This window comes from Sceloporus occidentalis, unplaced genomic scaffold, assembly GCF_023333645.1.
Source record: "Sceloporus occidentalis isolate IW3139 unplaced genomic scaffold, rSceOcc1.0.p SCAF_151, whole genome shotgun sequence".
NCBI lineage: Eukaryota > Metazoa > Chordata > Lepidosauria > Squamata > Phrynosomatidae > Sceloporus > Sceloporus occidentalis.
Window position 1 is genome coordinate 2175276 of NW_028317131.1, and position 16612 is coordinate 2191887.

The 16612-nt window shown below is 41.0% G+C and overlaps 1 protein-coding gene across 1 annotated transcript; it reads left to right on the forward strand.

The window, feature by feature from the left end:
- Window positions 1–1038: 1038 nt before the first annotated feature.
- On the forward strand, window positions 1039–7990 carry LOC149280632 (ligand-dependent nuclear receptor-interacting factor 1-like). The gene is made up of 5 exons (XM_089500334.1): window positions 1039–1340; window positions 2394–2672; window positions 4955–6257; window positions 6730–6987; window positions 7505–7990. The coding sequence occupies exons 1-5, from the start codon at window positions 1039–1041 to the stop codon at window positions 7988–7990; spliced, it is 2628 nt and encodes an 875-aa protein (XP_089356460.1).
- Window positions 7991–16612: the final 8622 nt, after the last annotated feature.

Here is a 16612-nt window from a genome sequence, read left to right on the forward strand (position 1 = left end):
AGGTTCATCAATAGTGTAATTATGCCAAGTTGCCATAAGCTTCCGGGGTGGATATTTTTTCTTTAAAATAAAATCCTTGGTTTTGCAGTGTTCACCTGTATGTCTTGGGTTGAGAGACACTTGTTTGCTCTTAACAACCATTTGTAAATAAGGGAGTGACCGGCAGATAAAGGAGAGAGAGAGAGAGATGTTGTTTCAACTGATTGAGTGGACTATATATTGTGAAGCTCTTGGGTGCCTGTATAATTTAATTTCTGTAACTTAAACAGGCAATATTTTCAAAGTTCCAGGAAGGGAAAGTAAATGTATGGGATAAAACTAGAAAACTGACAATATGGTTGTGCTTGCAATCATTATTTTTCCTTGCCATCCCAGGTGACACCATGGATTCACTCCTCTTCCTTTAGGACTCCAAACATTTAAAAGCCCCTCCCCTTCTGATATCCTCAGGGGTTTTTTCCTGCCCTACATCTGGTAGGGAGGACTCTTCTCCCGTTGTTTTTTCTTCGACACTAGGTCGAGCCAGTTCCCCAGGCTAAAGCCCCCTTTGGTGGGGGAGTGCCTTTGCACCATAGCCAGATGTCTGTTGTCATGCCACCCAGTGCATTCTTACCTCAGTGGGGTGTCCTCTCGGCTCCTGCTCCTCCTCGCGAGGCTTTAATGAAAGCTAAACATGCGCAGTGCACTGGGTGTCATAAAGCCTTGCAAGATTCCAGGAAGAAGCTTTGCACCGCTTGCCTGAACTCCGTTGCGGATTCTGAGGCCGCTGGAGGAAGAGAGTTTTTGGCCTGCCTTAAAGAGGACGTGCAGTCTACCTTCTCTGCATTTCATCAAGCCGTCCCTGTACCGTCCTACCCCCACCTTACGGCAGTGCAAGATACCTCTCTACTGGGTCATTAGCCACAGTTGTCTGACTCAGAATTTGATTATCCTAAGGTGGCGGAGTTTTCATCTGAAGAAGGGGAGATCAGGAAGACAGTTCTTTTATTTTCCCGGTGGAGGAAATTGAGACACTTTATCTCCTCTGTGAGATCGGCTATGCGTCTAGAAGAGACTGCTACCCAGAAGAGTGACCCCTTTGCCAGTTTCTCCAAGCATTCAGCCCCTTTTCCTCTTCACCCTGTGCTGTCTGAGATTATTAAGCAGGAATGGCATCACCCGGAAAGAAGGGTTAATCTGTCTAAGCGTGTGAAGCGTTTATTCCCCCTTGATGAGGACTTTGCCCGGTTTTGTGTTGCTCCACTGGTGGATACCGTGGTTATGAGGGTCTCCAGAAAGACCACACTGCCACTTGAAGATGGCTCAAATTTCTCTGACTGGAAAAGAAAGCTGAAGCAGCTGTTAGTGTTTTGAGGCCTCTGCTTCTGTTTTCAAGCCAGGAATCACATCTGCCTCCAGATGCGGTTAAGATTTGGCTTTCGCAGATTTAAGAGAATTTTGCCACCAAGACTTCTAGAGAGGTTATCCTGAAGAAAGCTGCAGCTGTTAAATTGGCTGTGGACTTTCTCTATGATGCTTCGATTGAGACCATCAGAATGACAGCCAGGGCTTCTGCGCTGTCTGTTGCGGCTAGACTGGCCTTATGGCTGAAAGCCTGGGCTGCGGATAATGCCTCAAAGAATAGACTGCTTAATATCCCCTATAAGGGTAAGACTGATGAAGAGTTGGAGTCCCTTTTAGAGAAGACTATAGGGGATAAGCACTGGATGCCACAGCGGAGACCTGCTTCCAAAAGACCTGCAGTCATTTTGGCTGTACTTCCCGGGCCAGTCCATAGGCTATGGTTCCAGATTCTCTTGATCTTCACAGGATCAAGGCTGACGGGGCAGACTCCCTCATGAGAGGGGTAGAATTGACAGGTTCTCCTTCCCTAAAGTGCCCCAGGACCCCAAGTGCTTCACATGACGCCACCAATGGGAGCGAGGCTCTCCATCACTCAAGACCCCTGAGTTATCGGCTTCAGTTTCTTATCAGGCCTACGGAGTGTTTTTTGGTTTGCCACCTTCCTCAAGACCGGGCGAAGCAGGCTTTCCTGTTGTCTACCATTCAGCATTTTGCAGATCTACAGGCCCTGGTTCCCGTCCCTCGGCTGGAGCAAGGTTGGGGGGTTTATTTTCTGGTCTTCCTGGTCCTAAAAATTGCCAGGGGGGATTCTGTCTGATTATAGACTTCTGCTTCCTGAACAGTCACCTCCAGTACGTCCGGTTCAAGATGGAAACCATAAGATCCGCTCTAGACACCTTATGACTTCATGGTCGCTACAGACCTCGAGGATGCTTATCTTCATGTTCTGATCCATCCGTCTCTTCAGCAATTTCTGCACATTGCCGTTTCTCTGGGTTAAAGTATCCAGCATTTCCAGTTTCAGGCCCTTCTGTTTGGTCTGTCGGCAGCCCTCGGAGTCTTCACAAAACTCCTGGCTGTAGTGGCGGCCCATTTCAGGATGACTGGCCTTACCAAAGTGGTCAACGCTTTGCAGGAGCTCGGCTAGAGCGACAATCCAGCACCATTCCCTCTCAACAGATGTGTTCCTGGGCCTATGTCTGGATTCCCACCCAGGGAAGGCTTTTCCTTCCACCTTCCAAGATCAACCGGATTTGTTCACTGGTTTTGTCTGCGCACAGAAGCTCCATTAGGACGTGGATGCCTCTGCACAAGATGGCCTTCACAAGGTATGCAGTTCCTTGGGCCCTGGCCCACAGGATTCTTCAGAATTGTATTCATCTACAGGGAAACCTGTTTGCTCTGGACAGGCACACCCGTCTCCCTCCTCATGTCAGAGCGTCCCTCACCTGGTGGCTCCAAGGGGACACCCTAGCTTCAGGGAGACGTTCCTTATCAGTGAAGGAGCTTCTCACCACCGACGCAAGCATTAGAGGATGGGAAGCCACATATCAAGACAGATTTGTTCAAAGTCTTTGAATTCCAGCTGTGCAACTCCTTCCTTCAAACTGCCTGGAGTAGCTTGCGGTGGAAAGAGCCCTGCATCATTAGGAACCGCTGCTATTTGGCAAGAACACTCAGCTACGCTCTGAAAATCAGGCAGTAGTAGGATATATCAACAAGCAAGGAGTTACAAGGAGCCCCCGTCTTCTGCGTATATATCTCAAGATCTCCTCCTGGGCAGAGGCCCGTTTGATTATCTTGTCGGCAGTCCACCTCAAAGGGACATTGAACACTCGGGCGGATTTCCTGAGCAAAACTCCTGTTCTCAACAGCGAGTGGGCTCTGCATCCAGGGGCTTTCAGATTCATTGTCCTGCAGTGGGGATTATGCGAAATTGATTAGATGGCCTCCAGAGACAATACTAAAGTTCTGGCGTTTTTCTCCTTTGGCGGGAGATGCCTTCACCCAGACTTGGAATTTCCATCTCGCCTATTTTCCTTCCTTTTCTCTGATCTCCAAGGTTCTGCAGAAGATCAAGAACGACCACGCCTATGTTATCCTAATAGCTCTAGACTGGCCGAGACGCATCTGGTATGCTGACTTGATCGGCCTCGGTTCCAGGAGCCCCCTGGGGTTCCCTGCTTGGAGAGACCTTCATCAGGGCCAGTTTCTACACCCGAATCCGGAGATCCTCCAGCTGACGGCCTGAGGGTGAACATGAGATCCTGAAGGCTCAGGGTTTCTCTATTCCAGATGTTGAGACTCTTCTTCGCGGTAGGAAGGAGGTTACCTCCCTCAGATATAAGATCTGGAAGAAGTTCTGCAGTTGGTGGGGTTCCAGAGGAGCTCTTCCTTCATCCTGTTCCCCAGGATCTATTCTGGAGTTTTAACAAGAGGGATTTGACCTTGGTCTTCAACCATCTACTATCAAGGTCCAGCCTTCTGCCAAAAGTGCCTTACTGGGATTCAATCTCCTCTGACGACCGGAAGTAAAATGTCTTTTCAAAGCCATTGTTCGTATGCGTCCTTACCCTGTCACTTAGATGGCTCCCTGGGTCCTTAATCTCGTCCTTCGAAGACTCATTTTGCCACCTTTTGAGCCTCTTCAGTCTATCTCTACACTTGTTGTCTCTGAAGACCGCCTTTTTGGTGGCCATTACTTACGCTAGACATATTGGCGAACTTCAGGCTCTGTCTACAAAAGAACCATTTCTGCGTTTCTTCCTTGATTAGGTTGTGTTCACTCTGCTTCCAGAGTTTATGCCCAAGGTACAGACCGCCTTCCACAAAAACCAGGCGATCGTGTTGCCCACCTTTTTTCCATCTCCCCGATCAGCCGAAGAGGCGCTACATACTCTAGACCTTAAGAGATGCCTCACCATTTATCTGGAACAGACTCTTTAAAACCGCTACTTGGGGGACTCTCCATACCTTTGTCCAACATTACAGACTCGATAAGATAGCGCAGGAAGACTCTTTCCGGCCATAAGGTCCTTGAGGCTGTTTTTTCCTCCTTAATGGTTTCCCCACTCTTCTTCTTGGGTTTATCTATCCGTAGTGTCACCTGGGATGGCGGGGAAACGGTAAATGTTTGGAGTCCTGCCCTATCAGGTACGGAGGAGCAATCTATCTGTAGTGTGACCAGTGATCGGCAGGGAAAAGAAGCTCTTGGTAATAGAACTTACTGTTTTAGTTATTTCGCACTTTGATTTAAATTAAAAACTATGGGCTTTAAAATCTGTTTTAAATTGAATCCACCCAGTGAGCATCTGTTCCAAAACAGAGTATAAAAAGAAATTAAGCAAGGTGGTGAACTGTGTGAATAATCGGAAAACCTAAATCAGAATGAACCTTCTTGAAATATCGTACATTTTTAGATTCATCAGGAAAATATTTTTTTCTCTATTCATTCTAATTTCTAACACATAACCACTTTTTTTGTACGCACTTGCATATGCTCTTATACCTGTTATTAGGCATGCTAATTTGTATAATTGTGGATATTGTCAATGTCAAGTGAAAATAACCATACTTACGTTTTTTTTTTGTTTTTTTTTGTATCGTATAGTCTTACAGACTGTTTGTATCAAGTTATTCCAACCACTGGACCAGAAGGAAAGAATCTTCTGAAATTGGTACCAGTGTCAAAACCAGCAAATAACTTGGTTCCCTTGATTCAGCATACTGTTGTATGCAATTCCGCACCATTGAAAGTTCAAACACACGTTCGTTTTTCTCTGTCATCTCCTGTGCAAAGTACTTCGTTACCTTTACCAGTGAAAGTCCCTGTTCTGCAGCAGCCTGGCTTCGGGAACTATGTAATCACAACACAAGGAAACCTTCCCAGCACTCCAGAAACGCCTTCTGCTCTTCAGAGTAGAACTGTCATTCTTGAGAAGTCCCAAGTGAATGGTGCATCTGATTCTCCACCAGGAAATTCACCCTTTGTAAAGATGAATCCAAAATCGCCCCCTCCAGCTGAAAAGTCCCCCTTTATGCTACCGTCGGGACATCATCTTCAGATACCTGCTAATGCCGAAGTAAAAGCTGTTCCAGCCTCTCTGTTGCCTTTTGCAATCCAGCAGAAGATTTTAGCAACAATGCCCTGTAGTGATGCCCCCCAAAACGCTCCTGTTATTTATGTGTCCCCTGTCAACACTGTAAAAACACAAGCCGCCAAGCCGTTGCCACCAATATACCCCAAAACCGAACCTTCGGCTGCTGCATTGGAAGCGATGCCTTCAACCGTAAAGGCTCATAGTAATAATCGACTACCTGATAAAACGGAGTCTCCAAAGGGACCAATGAAGTGGATTGTGAGAGAACAAAAAGAGTCTGCAGCTTGTCTTGTTCCGGTAAAGTCTTCCAATGACACTGCCTCAAAAATCTTAAAAATGCTATCTGGGAAACAAAATGAACCACCAAATCTTGCAGATGTGCTATCAATGTGCAATAATTCTTCCGACTCAAAAGGAATCCACATAAAAGACAATGCCCTGGTTATGTACAACAACAAAATTTATCTCCTGACTAAAAAAGGATCTGGGGTTTTCAATGCGCAAACAAATCCGCCCGAGTCACCAGAAAAAAAACCAACGCTGTCCGAGTCCATGAAAGATATCTCCAATAAAGTGGTTGAGGTGGTTCTCTCAAAAAATAAAGCATCCAAACCGAACAGCGCTTCCCCGATAAACCCCAATGTAGTCAGCTTGGTTCCGCTGAACGCGAAAAACGAAACAACTTTGCATCAGCAGCTGCTGACACCGAAAAATGAGTCGGTATTATTTAGCATTAAGGATGATTTTGTTGCTCAAACGTCCTCTGCCGTTTCAAAGCAGAATAACCAGGAACCCAATGTGCCAAAAGCTCTAGTGAGTTCTGTCATTCACTGTCCCGCAAAAGTGCCACAGGAACCAACATCGGTTACGCCAGCTAAACAGGTGGTAATATTGCATGTGTGTATATATGTGTCTTCAGTATCATATGTGTGTTTAGCTACATAAATATAGAGTGTTAAGCACTGTCCTTATTTTAACTATGCTCTGAAAGGTTGATTCCCAAAGTGTGCATTCAGACAGGGATTTTATTGCTCTTCTACCTCTAAAAGAACAAAGTGCTAAGGTAATTTAGCAATGAAAAAGTTGCACAAGTTCCCCTTTATACTACAAATGTTACCACTAATCCCTAAAAAAACAAATGTAAAAATAGGAGCTTACCATCAAAGGAAACTGCTACATAAGCCTGCTGGCACTCTTCGCATTTTCTGGAAGCATAGATTTTCTTTTGACAAAATTGTTAATTTTATATTGTGTATTTCTAAACTGTAATTTATCTTAATTTCAGATAGAAACAGCCACCGCTGAGGAGATGGATAACGCTCTTTCAGGTTGTAAAACTAGCGATGAAAGTTTAAGGTTAAAGTTTGGGTTAAACAAAGAAGAAAAAGTTGTCTTAAGAAGGCTCCCTGCATCTTGTCCAGATGAGACGTCTAAAGAGACATCTAAATCCAACAACCAGTCTTGTTTTAGTTACAGAACGCGATCTACTCTAAACAAGAGTCTTTCTTCTGAAAATAAAACTCCGTCAGACACTCATTCAGAGGTTAGTACATTTTTTACTAATATTGTGAATATCACTACTAATGCAGTCTAAGCAAACCTGGACAGATCATGGTTTCTTAATGTGAAAAACATTTTATCTCCATTAGGAGGTCGGCCACATGCTAGTGTGGTGCAAAGAGGCTTTTTGTTAGATACTGTTCCACCTAATCTGCTAAATTTAACACTTTAATAATTAAAAGCATTCCTACTATTGCCAAATGCCTGAACTAGACATTTAGTAAATTATTCACATAAAATATGGCCTCAGTTACGTTTTAAAGCAACGTGTGGTTGGTTGCAATAAGAAAGTGGAAAATTGTTCTGATTAAATAAAATTACATATGTTAATTTTTTTAACATGCCATGGAGCTCAATTATACTTTTTTCTCTAAGCAGAATTAGTAAGCAAGTCTACAGTAGCTGATGTGAAGTCCTATAAATGATTGCTAAATTGTATGTATAAATAAGTTAACTATTTCTAAAACTGGTACTTTACAGAACTTTTTTTTTTGTTATAGGAAAAACTTCAAGTCAAACGAAGAATGCCTGTAGACGCTCTAAAATATGCAAAAAAGAGCAACCTAGGTAGCTCGGAATTGTTGCAAGACTCTGTTACCTTAAATAGGTCCAGAGGCTTACAGGAATCAGCCAGTTCAACGTCCCATAACGTCTCTGAAAATCCTGTGGAAAAGGCCTCTTCCCCCACCCGATCTAGTGTTTCCCCACCAAGCACAGTGTATTTTTCTCCATCTAGTGCTGTCAATCACTCAGTGAACAATCAAGTGGACGCAAGTTCTACAGCAACAGCCTCAAATGACTCCACGGACAAATATTCCAGTATTCCAGTCTTTAATACTCCATCTACAAAGGTTCCTAGAACGAGTTTGTGTCCTTCTCCCGCGGATCTAGATGACACTGTAAGGGATGAGAAGATTCGCCGACTGAAGGACCTTTTAAGAGAACGCGAGGAAGCTCTAGAAGCTATAAGGAAGCAGATGACCTAGATTGCTACAAAGTGTTCTAATTTCACTGTGAATTCACCTTTCAGTACTAGCATAAGTGTTGTATTAAATAATGGACTTGATGAACACCTTGCTGTGTCTAGAGGGACTAACTAAGTTATTTCTTTTAATGGTTTTTGCCTTCGAGTAGAAGGTAAAATTCACAAACTGTTAATTGTTGCTAAAGTTTTAATTTTCCCTTTTTTTGTTTGGTCAGTTCAGACAGTATTTAACCAAGGAACTGAGACATTTTCAATTTAGTATGGTTTTATCCTTGTTAGAGTAATTACTAATTTTTCCCCTCTCACTATAAGGGTATATAAAGACTAAAAAAATAAATTTTATTACTACAATATTTCTGTCTCAAAGAATGCTACTGTTATATTTTGTACAACAGTTCAAATGCCTTTACAAAATGTACTGAGCTTCTCATGCCATATTATGTGCCCCGTGTTGTATTAATGGGATTACGTTGTACTGAATGGTAAATTAGTATTTATGAAGCATAATCTTATTTGTACTAAACGGTAAAAGAAAAATGTACTGCTCATTCAGTTTTCGATTATGACTTCTAGAAGTTTGTAATGGAAAAATATTTGCAATTACTGATGCCAGTGAAACGTGCTTTCACTCACATGAAACATTATTTCTCTGTGTACACCAAAAATAATTAGCAGATCTGTCATTTTATTCTTTCATCTGGTGTTTGAGTCTCATACATTTTAAGACACCTTTTTTGGTTTCTGTGGCGTCTTGTGCCGGCTTTTGCCTCATGTGAGTATAAAGCATTGCCAGAAGAATTTTGCATGCGTTAAAATTTGACATGATAAAGTAATTCTTCAAGGAAAGGCTTGGATATGCAGTATTGCTAGGAATGATGTTTCTAATGCTGCAGTTGTTCATTCAAATTCAGCAGAGTAAGTGGAACAGCAAACTTAAGGAGGCATTGAAAAAAATCTATTCTGTATTAAAACATATGCTTAGTACATAAGAGCGTTGGTTCCTGAGTTTGCAGGAAAGGTTCGACTTCACAGCAGACAAGTTAAACAGATTTATTCTTATGATAGGAGAAAGACAAGTATTCTGTTTTGAGTCTTCCTTTATGGAATGTAAGACCAGTTTCTTAAGAATATAGTAGGTCTTCTAGGTGAGATTGTTGAAGTCCTTTGTTTCTAATTACCATTTTAAAATCTCAAGTTGTAGTGAGGGATATGAACGTTTAGAAGGGTATGTTTTTATTTAATTTGTCACTGTAAAGGAAACACCCCCGTTAAGTTTCTGCTTCTACTTAACATAGTAGGAGTCCAGCTACGTACTTGCAAATCGCTGCACTTCAGCTTTACCTTTTTCTGTGCGCTGTCACTAATGCATGCTTGGAATTCGCTTCTAGCTCCATTAAAATGTAAACTCAACATTAATTTCAACATTAACAAAATATGAGATTGGAGTGTCCCTTTAAGAAACTGTTCTGTTTCAACGCGATTGGTTTTTGAAAATAGATGCAAAAATTATTTTAAAAAAAACTTGGTTTTTAAAATATATATAGTCTTTACAAATATTGCAGTATTAACGTTGAGTCTGTAAGATTAATACAACAAATAGTAGTTGTCTCTCTGATGAGTGCAAACCTTTAAATGGTTAAATATATTAATTATTTCAAATAAATTACAATTTTTTCCCTTTATTCAAAGTAATTATATTTATTACGTTTACATGTTGCGTAGCAAGATGCTGATATTACCGTGCATTCCTCAGGAATTGTAGTGTTTCACTTCGATATGTATCAAGCTGTTTTAACATACCAGTTGGTTCCAGTATATTTCTGCCTCTGCACATGATCTATGGCTTTTGGCACTATTCTTGAATTTCCTTTGGGGCTTATTCTTCGATAAAGGAAGTGTTGTCAGGAGAGTTGTGTTTCTGTTCTTTGACTTCACTGTGTATTTTTTGCTGAAAGAATAGTTTGGCTGGCCCTGTATATTGTATGGTTTGTCCCTAGAGGACCAATGACGTACCTGGCATGTCCTGGGTTAAAAACGTCTCCATGTCGCCACTACTGCTGACTTCTCAGTCTAGTCAGCAGATTCCCTTCTGTGCATGTAATCCCTTCTACAGCCAATCACATGCATAGATACAGTTAAATGGCAAAGGCAGTGCTTGGATTTCTCTACCTCTCTTCGCTGTGTGTGTGAGCTGGAGAGGGAGAACCATAAGACAAAAAACAAGTTAACCCCTTGGGGTCATATAAACATTTTTTGCAATGTATGTTGGGGAGTTAGTGGTGAACTAGGGTTAGGTAGGGGTTAAAAATTAAAATAAAAATATGTAGGAGCATAGTGATTTTTAGATCAGGGTACATTTTTTGGGTATTTTGGCCATTTATACTAGCCTTGGTTCTATAAGGGGTTAAGTCAGTAAAGCTTATTTAAAGTCTCCTTACTCCTTTAAATTTATATAGTATGCAAGTCTGGCCCAACCTTTCCTAATGGAGGAACCTTCCAGTGTTGGCTCTTTATAATGTGCAGTAGTAGAAACCACAACTCAGTTTTGAGTGAATAGGTCCCTTCTGTCTCTGGAAGTTAGCCCTCCCAGTCTTGTGTTTTTTTTGTGGTTTTTTTTGTTTGTTTTTTAATCCTGAAACACTCCAAGAAGTGTGTTTGGTCCTTTTACACATGATGGGTTTGCTTTTCAGTTTGTAATACAGTTGTACATCAAATATGTGTTTAGTATTAATGATATTGCATTGACTAGAGCATGTATTATACGTCATTGGTTAACATAAAGCGCCTATAAGAGCCATAAATTAGTATTGAGACATGTTTATTGCATGAGTTTCAGCTATTTTAAATTAAATTAATACATTTTTTGTTCAGGTAGTACTTAAAATGTCCTAAAGTGTAAATCAACTGGAACTGTTAACCTCGAACCATTTTGGGGGGTTTTTTGAATCAGTTTTCTCATATTGTAGTTTTTCTTGCGGTACTTTTCTATACACCTTGATATAATTAAGGAGATACATGCTACACATGACAATCTTGTCTCCATGTATTTTATATACCCCTGTCATTTTAGACCAAAGCGTGTCAGTTTTTTGTTGTAATTTGTCAGTTTTGCAAATATACTCCTTGGCTTATTTTTCACATTATTTTTGTGCAGCACCAGGCTTCGGACCAACCACTGATTTCTAATCTGGTTAAAAAAGTTGAGTTGTGTTGCTGTACTTGAGGCACCTTCTACTTTTGTAGTATTTTTGTTTCTGCTTGAAAACACCACTTGTCTATAATAATTTGTCAAGCCTATTGATTATAGCATGTTAGTGCTTTAACCCCTTAACGACCTTTGCCGGTTCAGGACCGTCACGGAAAAATGGTCACTTAACGACCTTTGACGGTCCTGAACCGTCAAAAAATTAAATAAGCGTAGAAAGTGATCAACGATCACTTTCTTCGCTTAAACGGCGTTACTGAATGCCTCGACGTCGAGATCGGCATCAGGGCCCTCCCCGGGGCGTCAACATCCGCCATACATTGTATGGCGGCGGATGCCCGTTTTAAAAGCGCTTAGGAGGCGATCAACAGTCACCTCCTAAACTTCAATGGTGTCGCTATAATGCCTCTATCAGGAGGCATTCAGCGACACCAAACACTTACCCCAGGTACGGAGAGCGGTCACAGCCGCCACTGCCGGTGATCTTCACCATCCGCAAGATGGCGGCAACCCTGTAAAAAAAAAAAAAAAGTTGAAAAACTTTGCTAGGTGGTCTCCCGACCCTCTAGAGAACTCAGGCTCCACTTGCAGGTTGAATACAGGTACTGCATTCAACCATGCAAGTCAATGGAGCCCAGCTTTCTAATCACAATGTGATTAGTAAAATATAAAAAAAAAAAATATGGAAAAAAAATGCTTAAAAAAAGTGTTAACATTTAAAAATATGCAGTGATGTCACCAGAGGAACTATCCAGTACCAGCAAAATGTGTAAAAAATAAATAAACATTTTAAAAAAATAAAGTTTATTATTTTGAGCAAGTGCTAAAATTTCTAAAAAAAAAATCTCAACATACAAAGAGTTAAATTAGACACCACTTGGTTATTTGAAGTGCTTTTATTTTAATAAAAAATGGCTTGATGGGGTAAATTGGAGTGGCTGGGCTAAAAGATGGGGCATAGGTACAGACTGACCAAAATAGAGAAAAAAAGCGCACTTCCCAAATGTGGGATTTTAAATCTCAAACAACCCGACAAACCCATGCATGTGGGGTATCACTGCACTCGGGAGATGTTGCTGAACACACATTGGGGGGTTGTTTGATAGTGACGCATACCAGGAGCTATGAATTCATGCCTGAAGTACAATTTGTCTAGAAAAAAAAATACAAAATTTAATTTTGGGAAAGGCAGGTGGTAGAATCTCATGCATAAAAGGGTTAAAATACCAGCATTTGAAATACTTTGTGGTTTCTAGTTTTCAAAAATATATGGTTTGAAGGGATAAATTGAAGTAGTTGGCTTCAAAGATGTTTCAAAGAGGATATAGAGGCAGAATGACCAAATGACTACCTGAATTACGCATGTCCCAAAAGTAGCCTTTTACCAGCCAAATAATCTTAACAAACATGCATGTGGGGTATCACCATACTCAGGAGATGTTTCTGAACACATATTGGAGTGTTGTTTGACAGTGACATATACCAGGACCTTTATATTTATAACTAAATTACAATTCGTGTGAAAAAAAAAAAATTACTATTACAAAGTTTGACAAAGTGTGGTTGTATAATTAGTGCATGGAAAGGGTTAAAATACCAGCATTTGAAATACCCTGGGGTGTCTGTTTTTCAAAAATATATGGTTTGATGGGGATTAATTGAGTTAACCGGCTTCAAAGATGTTCCAAAGAGGGAGATGGAGGCAGAATTACCAGATTTGGAAAAAAAGGTTTGGAAATCATAAAACGCTACTTGTACTTATTGCCCAATAACTTACAAAAAACAGCAAAAAAACATAAAACATTGGGTATTTCTAAACTCAGGACAAATAGTAGAATCTATTTAGCTAGTTTTTTTTTACTTCCTTTTGTAGGTGAGTAAAAGATTTTTCAAAGAAAAGTCATAAAAGGTGTTTTGTTTATTTTTTCAAATTTTCACCATGTTTTATTATTTATTTTTTATAGTAAATAAGGTGATATGATCAAAACATATGGTATCTGAAGAAAGCCCATCTTGCCCTGAATAAAACGATATATAACATGTGTGGGTACACTAAATGGGTGAGGAGAAAATTACAGCTGAACACAAGCACCGCAAAAGTGTTAAAACAGCCTCGGTCCCACAGGGTACAAAAATAAAAAATTAGCCCGGTCCTTAACGGGTTAAAGCATTAAACCAATGTTGTTACCTTATGAAGTTTCACTTTGCCTTTTTTGATAAACATTACTGACCATTTCTTAGATGAGCTATTACATATTTGTGTGTGTGTATGTATGTATTTGTTTTTGCCTTTTTGTGCATGGTCCATGCTGTAAATGTTAGTGACGTTCTCTTACCAAACATCTTGTGATCTATGTTTTTATATATTTTGATAAATAGTTTGTGTTGTGAATAGAGCTGGATGAAAACTGCATGCAGTTTTTCTCCTTCTGTGGCTGTCCTTCCTATTTTCTTGAACCAATAGCTACCCTGTCATTGTCCATTTTTTGTAACTTTATTTTAAGTATTTATGCCGCACTTATGAGTGCTTTTAAGGTGGCACAACAAAGGACTTTATACTGCATAATATAGAAAACACACTGAGTTGAGGGTCACACCAAATGGTGAGACATTGCTGTAGTAAAACTTAATACTATAAGTTGGTGAAAAGGTTGCTTTAAAGGATTGAGTGGGAATCATGGTTATGGTTAAGTAAGCTGACGACAGTAGCACAATAGATGTTTGTCCGTGGCTCAGTGAAATGCATTCACAAAGGGAATTGTTGACAGTAGAGTTGTTATTTCAACTTTGTGACTTCACTATACATATAGGGGCCAACCCAATGAACTGCTTCTGTAGAAGGTGCTTGATTGACCCTGTAAGATGTGTAGCTTTGTGATATTTCTTCAGTCTGCCGCTCCAGCTCAGCCATTTGTTGCTGGAGTGTCAGTCTTTCAGAATAGTAAAGAAATCCAAGCTTGCTCTAACCCAACTGGTTTGAAATATGAAGAATTCCTTACCTGGGAATGAGGATGTTCTCCAAGAACTAGATTAAGTAAAAAAAAAAAAACAAATCCAGGCTAAAGGCCGGAGGTAAAATACAGGAAAACTCATTGTGGAACATAATGAGCTGCTAGGACATGGAAAGAGCCTGGGGTTCACCAACTCGTCAAGCAAAAGTTATGGCGATTAGGAATGTTGTCTTGGATTTGGGGAGATGAAGAGAGACTACTCGCAGGGCTTCAAATGGAGCAGATTAGGACAATATCCAAATCCCAGATGTGAAGACTCCAAGGCTTCCAATGTCGAATTCTGGAGGTGGCAAGAATCAAACTGGACCTGAGGATGATTAGTCAGACTATGCTCCCTAAATCCACTCAAGACAAATTTGAACCTTCAAGGGAGAAGCTGAAAGTCCATTAGCAAATAGTGAAGAGAAGTCCAGCATCTGAGCAATATCATCATTCTTAGTTGATGCGCCACATTTTACACCCAAGTAGAAAGTATATAATTCTTGGTGTATTTCACTGATGTCACTCTGGAATGGATGACTAGATCATGGTGGAGAACATCTGGTCTGTCAGGCAGTTAGAGGATATGCAAACAATATTCCCACCGGATCAGAGCAGCAGAGAATTGCTATGGCTCGATCTGCCCAGTTCTTCTGTATCAATTTGGATTGTGAAGTGGAAGGCCAACACTAGGCCAAGAAGGATCATGCTCTGACAAATGAAGACCAATCTGTTCTGTAAAAGTTTCTTTATCAAGCAAAGTATCTCTGTTCCTTCTTGAGCAATGGAAGCAAGATTCTGCAACAGTCTTTGGTATTGAAGCAAACGTGATGAAGTCTGGTTTTGAAGCAGCCTCAGAAAATGGTTGATATCCTGAAGAAGTTCATTTCACTGAGAGACCAGTCATCCAAACAGGCGCCACTTTGATGTCGGATCTGTGGAGAGAGGCAACTGCCACTGCTATAATATTTGTAAAGAGACAGGGAGCAGATGTGAGGCCAAGAAGAAGGGCTCTGAACTGTGTATGCAATGCTCTTGATGAGCAAATCGAAGGAATTGCTGATGAGATTCATTGATCGAAAGATAAAAGCAGGCATCCTGTAGATCTGTAGTAGCAAGATATTGCCTTGGTGATAGGGTCTCTAAGGTAGACATTACGGTCTCCATCCTGAATCTTGGGTTGATTAAGAAAGACACCAATATAGGAGGGAATGCAGAGGAAATCACCAAGGTAAGTGCAGCAAGATGTATACTTGGGCATGCAATGATAATCACACCTACGCATTTCAAGCTGAGTATCACTGTATCATTAACAATCCATGTGTTTTCACTGATCAACCAAGTAATGGAACTTTCCAAAGTAGTGTCGCTGATGTCCCATAAGCAGTTTTAAAATCGGGAAACTCATAACCACCCAAAGTCTATAATCAAAAATTTCTGGACGTTTTTAGAACTACAAAAAAATGCTATAATCTCTCTTTACAGAGTAACTAGTACCTTCTTTTTGAATTAAATCTTGAACAGGTAGAATAAACTTCCTCAAGTGTTCCACAGGAAGTTGAGCTTGAAGAAACTCTCTCAAGAGGGAGGGAAACAAATTCCCATACACTGAGCAGATTATCTGAAGCACACAGGGGTATTGCCAGACTTAAAGGAAAGTAGTCTTTTCTGCCTTGCGCCTTGATTTGGTCTTTCTTCTTCAGGATGATTCTTGGAATCTAGAGCCGCAAAAGAGTTGTCACAAAATCTCTGTGTAACGGTACTACGGGAGGATCCTGTGAGGCAGAATAGGCCAGGACACAAGTGACGAGGACCTGGAGGTAAGGGTCAAAGGTCAGAGCCAGAAGGACACTTTAAACGAGCCAATTCAGGAAAACGGCAAGCAACGGCAGGCCTTGACAGGATTCAAGGTAACTAGGATAGGGCCACAAGAGACTGCTGAGTTGTAATGGACATACTAAGACAAATCATAAACAAAGTGTGGAAGCCAGGGCCTTAAATAATGTCCCAGAATTCCAGGAAAAATTCCCACCCTACACAGGACGCGGTCCCTTTATTGCTGGCACACGTGAAGTGCCGACTGCAAAGCTGAGAACGAGTCACAGGTGAAGGGGACCACTCCTGGATGTGGAGGGACCATTTCAGAAGACTGTGGAGAACGAGGAATGACCCCAGAGGTGCATATTTGCCTTAGGAAAAGGAAAGAGCTTGCACACTTTTCTGTAAGTGGGAAAATCTCTGGGTACTTCCACAACTACAGAATAACCTTTAACAAGGTGTCTTGCAGTGGAAAGTATGGCGTAGGCCTAGTCTTGCCTGAAAACAAGATCTCAACCTTTTCTTCAAATTGATCCTTCTTCAAGTAGGAGTATCCCATATAGCTGTAATAGGAAAAGGAAAGGTTCTTCATGAATGTCCCTTTTGTCTT

Excerpts from the sequence above, each read along its gene's own strand:
- LOC149280632 (XM_089500334.1), top strand. The coding sequence starts at position 1,039 with ATGCGTCTAGAAGAGACTGCTACCCAGAAGAGTGACCCCTTTGCCAGT. Across the intron at positions 6,258-6,729 it reads CCAATGTGCCAAAAGCTCTA|ATAGAAACAGCCACCGCTGA; the intron begins GTGAGTTCTGTC and ends TCTTAATTTCAG. Across the intron at positions 6,988-7,504 it reads CGTCAGACACTCATTCAGAG|GAAAAACTTCAAGTCAAACG; the intron begins GTTAGTACATTT and ends TTTTTGTTATAG.